The 6,675-nt window shown below is 35.1% G+C and overlaps 1 protein-coding gene across 1 annotated transcript in view; it reads left to right on the forward strand.

Moving 5' to 3' along the window:
- LOC119905282 (acid-sensing ion channel 1A-like) overlaps positions 1-4,407 on the forward strand; it is a 49,137-nt gene extending 44,730 nt beyond the window's left edge. Inside the window, exon 10 of the mRNA XM_038722147.1 lies at positions 469-4,407. Coding sequence (XP_038578075.1) covers positions 469-588 — 120 coding nt within the window. The 3' untranslated portion in view covers positions 589-4,407. The remainder of the gene's footprint in view (positions 1-468) is intronic.
- Positions 4,408-6,675: the final 2,268 nt, after the last annotated feature.

A 6,675-nucleotide genomic window follows, 5' to 3' on the forward strand; every position in this document is an offset into this window, starting at 1 on the left:
ATAATTAATATCATAATAATAGTTTTACCGTTTTTAGCTTTGCTGTCCTTGTTTTTAGCTGTGTATCTATTTCTATCGCCTGTAAAATGTTCTGTGTGTAAGTACTTTGACAGCAACTTAAAACCGTAGTCTGATTCCTTGTATGTGTACACATAACTAGCCAATAAAGCTAATTCTGATTCTGATTCTTCAAAGGATAAAGTATTTTCCCAACACAGTTTTATTCCTGGCAGCGGACCTTCATGTTGGGAAATAGAAAGTACAGAAAATATAACTGAATCTTTAATTAAAGAGTTAAGTTAATAAATATAAATATAAATAAATAAATAAACATGAAAAGTCCTTATAAATAGAAACCTTTAAAACTTTGTGAAAACTTGACCTTGTATGTCACCTGTCTTTTCCTATCCTTGTTGAGCCAAAATGGCAGGTTGTTGTGGTGACCTGCTCTGCTTTTTATCCTCTCAGGTGATAAAGTACAAGCTGTGTGGCTGCTCTGATAAGAAGCACAAGCACACACACAACAACGACCAGGGCACGGTCCTGAGCTTAGACGATGTCAAGTGTCACGTCAGTAACTTTCACTAGGCTTCTGCAGCCGCGAAGAGGGAGCCGCCACACTATCTTGTAGCTGAGCAGTTTTGTGGACTTTGTTCATTGCAGTTTGCCAGACTGCAAAAGCAACAGGGAAAGTGTCTGAACTGTGCCGGTTTAAGGTTTGTGAGCTACAAAGTAGCTACAGGAGAAGCTACACAGACAGCAGGGCAGCAGAAACCATTGATCAACATGTTTTGATAAATAAAAAATGTCAGAATAACTGCATGGTCATCTGTAAACAGCTTTTCAAGACATAGTAACAGATACAGTAAATGGGGGCATGAACTAAGCTAAGGTTCAATAAATCAGCATTAGAATTCCCAGCTATGTGGTGGCTTTGTCATCTGTTATTGTGAAGGATTTTTTAGTATAATAATTGATGTGACAAATTCATTTTTACTCACAATAATAAATGTTATTTATTATTTTAGGTAATTTATTTGTGTTTTTTTTTTAGGTATTTGGATCTGTCAGCACTACACAATCTTTTCACTTTTGTCCATTGAGGTTTGCTTTCATCACTCTTTTGTTCTTGACTTTCCCCCTCTATTCCCACCAACTGTCCATTTTTATATTAATGTCCTCCAGCTTCATCTTAGGACAGTTCCCTTGTTAAAAACCTGAGCATTTTGCCAATATATTGTACTACCTCATCTTGCAAGGGTGACAGTGCCCGGAAGGATTTACGAGCCAAGCAAATCAATAACAAAAAGGTCATTTTCGTGTATGGAAATAGCAGGGCAGGTTGAAAAAAATCTGGCATTAAAGCGTAACATTTGCTGAACAGCAGTCATAGACCTTTGTAACAGCAGACATTGTGACATGTCACAGTAAAAAAAAAAAAAACAGAGGTGTTTTTGCTTCAGGCTCCTGGTATTGCACATGCTTACTCACTGTGTCACAGTCATGGCTGACTGGGACACTTGAACAGAGCTATTATTAATGCTATTAGTAACACTTGAGGTTTTCAATGACAAGTCAAAAAGTCTGCTGTAAAAAAGGTTCCGGTTAAGGGACATTTCTAGGATAATGGTAAATACTAGTATGTAGTATAAAAGAAACACAAGCAGGAGAGTCATTAAAACAGACATCAATTATCCATTATGAGCCACTGGTGATACCAGACCAAGTAAGGCTATAGCAGCAAAATCCTGAGTGTGTTGACTTGAATCGAGAATAATTTGACTTTTGGGAAATAAGCTTATTCACTTTCTGGCAGAGAGTTAGAGATGAGAAGATTGATACCACTCTCAAACATTTAATTAGTTTAGCTTACCACAAAAACTGGAAACAAGGTAAAATGGCTAGTCTGGCAGCATCAAATGATAACATAATCCTCCTACAGAAACTCTAAAGCTCACAAATGAACACGTTGTATTTAATTTTGTTTAATCTGTTCACAAACCAAAGTGTAAAGTTTGAGCAACTGTGGCTCAGGGGATACAGCGGGTCCACACTTATTGGAACCTCAGCGGTTCGATCTCCCGGCCTCTCCAGTCTGCATGTTGCGAAGCGTCCTTGGATACTAAACATTTGCTTCAAAACAACAAATAGTATTTTGAAGAACATACAGTAAATGAGCTTAAACAAGCACTTTAAACGTGAAAAAGAGATGGATGGATACACAGCAACAAAATCCAATGTAGACAAATCATATCATGTACAAATATTTAAAAAACATTTTTCCATGTCAACCAGGTGCTACATACTGCATAATTTCTTTTCAATGACAATCACTGTATACTGTAGAAATTTATAATAAATAAGTATTTCCTGGCAAGAGTACAGAAGAGACTTCAATCCATTAATTTAAGGGAATGTCGTACATTTTTACGCAGGGTACATTTCGATGCCGTTCATCACATCAAAGATAATTTATTTTAGGATGTGTTAACATGGCAATATAAAATTAATGAGTATAAATATGTTGAATGTGTTTTGCCATCTTCTAGGGCTCTAAGTTGCATGTAGCACTGTACAGTAGGCGTCGATGATCAGTTAACCTGCACGGCTGACTGCAGTTTGTGTCATCATCTGTCTGCGTGTTTGGTTGTATATATTGTGGACATGTGTATTTATTTGTGTGTTCATTCAGAAGCTGATAAAGGAACATTTGAAATGCTGCGATCAGATCCAGATCCAGAACACAGTATCTGTAATCCATAAACATGTCATGTGCATGTTTAAGGGTTTGTCTCATATGCTCTCTCTATTCTGACTCTGTTTACAAAAATCAAACCATTTTACAACATTTAGTTAGAGTTCATCTACTTGCACTCATTCTCATTGCGCTCTATGTTATTCTCAACAGGAAATGGGAATTGTATAGCGTGTAGCTGTGTAGTGTTATTATCAAGCACAATCATACAATCAACTGTAATGTAATGTAAATATTGCAATGACTGTTGATGATAATCTTATTGTATTAGAATAGTCTGATCTGTTTAATGTTGTACTTTATATTTAATATAGACTAGATGTGTCTCAACTCCATTTTGTCTGTACATATGATTGTAGATGGTTTATTTATCAAACGTATATTTATCAAAGACAATATAAAAATATGAGGCTATTTCTTTTATGTTTGTATTGCTACAGTCACAGCTGTTCTGAATTTATCAGGAAATGGAAATGAACAGCTGGATTGTTGTTTTCCAGAGTCCACTGCATGAGGTCATGTGTCTCAAACCAAGTCCTCCCGCCGCCATGCTTTCAGGTGTTGTCATATTTTTGCCTCCATTTTTAATACTCCTTTTTCATTTGAGACATGAAAGGATGGTTATTTTAGTCTGGTGATGTGTAGATAAATAATGAACCTGAAGCAGTTGTTATATTAAAGATTAAATGCTAACTTTATGTAACTTTTATTCACTTCAAGGTGTTCTGTGTCATCATTTATGATGTGAAATACAAATTAGATTCATCTGCAGAAATAGCTTTGTTTTCACTGTATATCATTTTCTGCACAGATTTTCACTTGTTTATCATTTTCAGCCATGCTAGCAGCATGGCTCTGGGGATGGCAGAGTCAGTCCACAATTTTGGTCCCAAATTAAAATATCGAAACAACTTTTTGATCAATTTCCATGAAATCTTGTACAGATTTCCATGGTTCCCAGATAATGTATCGTAATTTCTTTGGTGATCCCCTGACTTTTCCTGTAGCACTACCATGAGATTCACATTTGTGGATTTGAGTAAAGTGTCTCAACAACTACTGGATGGATTGCCATGAAATTTTGTAATAACTTAGGTGATCCTTGTACTTTTTATTTAGCTCCATCATCAGGTCTAAATTTTAATTTGTACAATACTTTGGTTTATGACCAAATAGCTTCAAAATGAATGACAGCTGTGCTTTGTGTTTAGTGTACACACTAAACTAAGATGATGAATTACATTATACCATCTAAACATTTTAGCATTTAGATTAAAGCACCACTGTGCCTAAGTACAGTACAGCCTCACAGAGCTTCTAGCATGGCTGCAGACTTGTTTCTGTCTAATTTAAACACACTGCAGCAATATGGCACAGTCAATGGTGCCTTATTAGAGTCCATTACTTTATTATTATATTCAGATTTGACAAAGTCACTGATGTAATCTACAACAAGGCAAGTGAAGGTGGAACCCCAAATGAAAACGTACACATCAGTGACTGCTGGGTGAATGTAGAAGTGCTCAAATGTGATCACACAAAGAAACACTCATTGATTTATGACTTTATGATCCTAATGTTTGTGGTGGAGATATACTCATGAAAATCCTGGCTGCAAACCCACTTTTCAATAAAGTAAGCTGATTGTTTGTGCCTGTTCATAGAAACCTCAGACTGCTGAATCTGTAGTTTTGTTCCTTCCTACTTTTCTGTTAGTTCCAACTCTTATGCAACAAGGTCCCTTTTTGTTTGAGCCCTTCAGACCAAATAATTTCTCCCATGGTGATCTTTCTGTGATCGCTCTCTTGACTTTTAATGTCCTGGCTATGCTTCGCACAGTGGAAGTTCAACACAATCTAGCTAGATCATGTCAGTATACTGGGGAGAAAGATGCGAGAAAACATTTAATACAAAGGTTTGTAGGGCACTAGTCTGTAGGCATATCCACAGTGCTTTATGGTGGCAGCAAGAAGCAATAGGCCTACAATCAAAATACTCCTATGTAATTGTATATAATATCAGGTAGTTTAGCAATGCATCATATTTGTGACACTCAGATGCCAGTTTATTAGTGTGCTATCATGACAAGTGTCCATAATATTTAGGCTACTCCCATTGATATAAATGGGGTGGACAAAATATCAGAAACACCTCTACACAATACAATTCAACAACACCCCAAACTACAGCTGCAACTATATGATCATCTGAATTCAAAAAATACAGTAGGAAATGCATTTCCTGTTCTGTTCCATTTTGTACAACGCATTTGTGTACATTGTGGTTGACGGAAGCCAGCGATTTAAAGAAAAACAACACAATATTACACTAATACACTAACAGGGAGTCATAGCATTAGCATAAAGACCATAATTAAAATTGCCATCTTACTTGATCAATCTGTTTTTGTTTCCACAAGATAAACATTAAAGGGATCCAGAAAAGTATGATATAAGTAATTCAAACTAATGACATTAAAAACTATAAATATTGTAAATTTCTGCCAGTAATATTACATATTGGAAACATTTTTAAACTTAAACTCCCATCTTCATTAGTACAAAGTGTTATGCATGTTTCCACACCAGTGGAAGCTTCGTATTAAAGGCTAGCGTTATCAAAAGTTCACTGTCCCATGGTATGTCGTCATTGTAAGCAGGCACAAATAAAAACCAAAAACAGTAACACAGCTAGCATGATTGGTGCATCTGTTTATTGAGGATGTCTACAAATGTTGCATACAGTGTACAGTGAATAAAATTCACACAAAATAAGAATAAGTATTGAAGTCGCATAGTGTAAAGACATCAGTTATAACTGAAGTTTTGTAATCTGTTACATTTTGGATGTTGAGATGTTATGACTGAGATGAGTCACTATAAAATTAGATAAGGATAAGGATGTTCATTTATCAGCAGTGAATGTTTTCCATTAATTACCCACATTGCTACTAGGTTTCAGCGTACATGTAACTACAGTTATAAATACCACTGTGAGTATTTTTTCTCTAGTTGTTCCTAAAATATATTTGTTGTTACTTTTCAATAATTGAGCTTAAATAAATAGCATAACATGACATAAAAAACATAATATTCTATACATAATATAATGTCAGGTGTGACATTTTATGCCTTTGTTGGATGGTGTCCAGTTGAATGGAGGATTTTAAATTATTTAAAAATAAAACAGAATTTTGTTTTAAAAAACCCAAAACAAATTAAAAATGTAAATTGATTTCAATTTAGTTATAAAAAGAATCTTTAAAAAAAATCTAAATAATGTTTTTATTAATTCAAGGTACAAGGAAATTTTAGTCCCTTCATGCTACACACTCAACATATAATTAATTGTATATTAAAATATGGTAACATATCTGTATAAATATATACAACAATACAATATATACAGTTATCTATATAGGCTACATATACACGGCAGGCAGCGGAAAATAACATCTGTTTTTGCACTCCAAGGGAGCGTTTTCCTTGGAATGTAACGTCAAATGAAAACTATGATTACATTACTGATATGCTAATTCCTTATTCTGCATCTAGGTTGCTCAGGTCATCTTCACAACAACTCCTCTTAGTACCCTTCTCACGCCTTACAACTAAAGGTGACCGGACCTTTTCTGTTGCTGTCCCCAGGCTTTGGAATAGTCTTCAATCTAACATCACGTCCTGCCCCACCATTGAGAACTTCAACTCTAATTTAAAGACCTACTTTTCTTCTCTGGCTTTTACCTGATTCCGTCTCTTATTTTCAATTGTTCTCTCTCACCATTTTAATCTGACGTTGTTCTTATTTATTTCCTTTTAGCTTCTTTGAATTTTATTTTTACCGACCATATTCCTTTTATTGATGTGTATTGGTGTTGTGTATTTGGATACACATATGCTATATAAATAAAGCTGACTTGA

Source organism: Micropterus salmoides, unplaced genomic scaffold (assembly GCF_014851395.1).
Source record: "Micropterus salmoides isolate LMB-PRFRI ecotype aquatic unplaced genomic scaffold, ASM1485139v1 Ms_hic_scaffold_16, whole genome shotgun sequence".
Taxonomy (NCBI): Eukaryota; Metazoa; Chordata; class Actinopteri; order Centrarchiformes; family Centrarchidae; genus Micropterus; species Micropterus salmoides.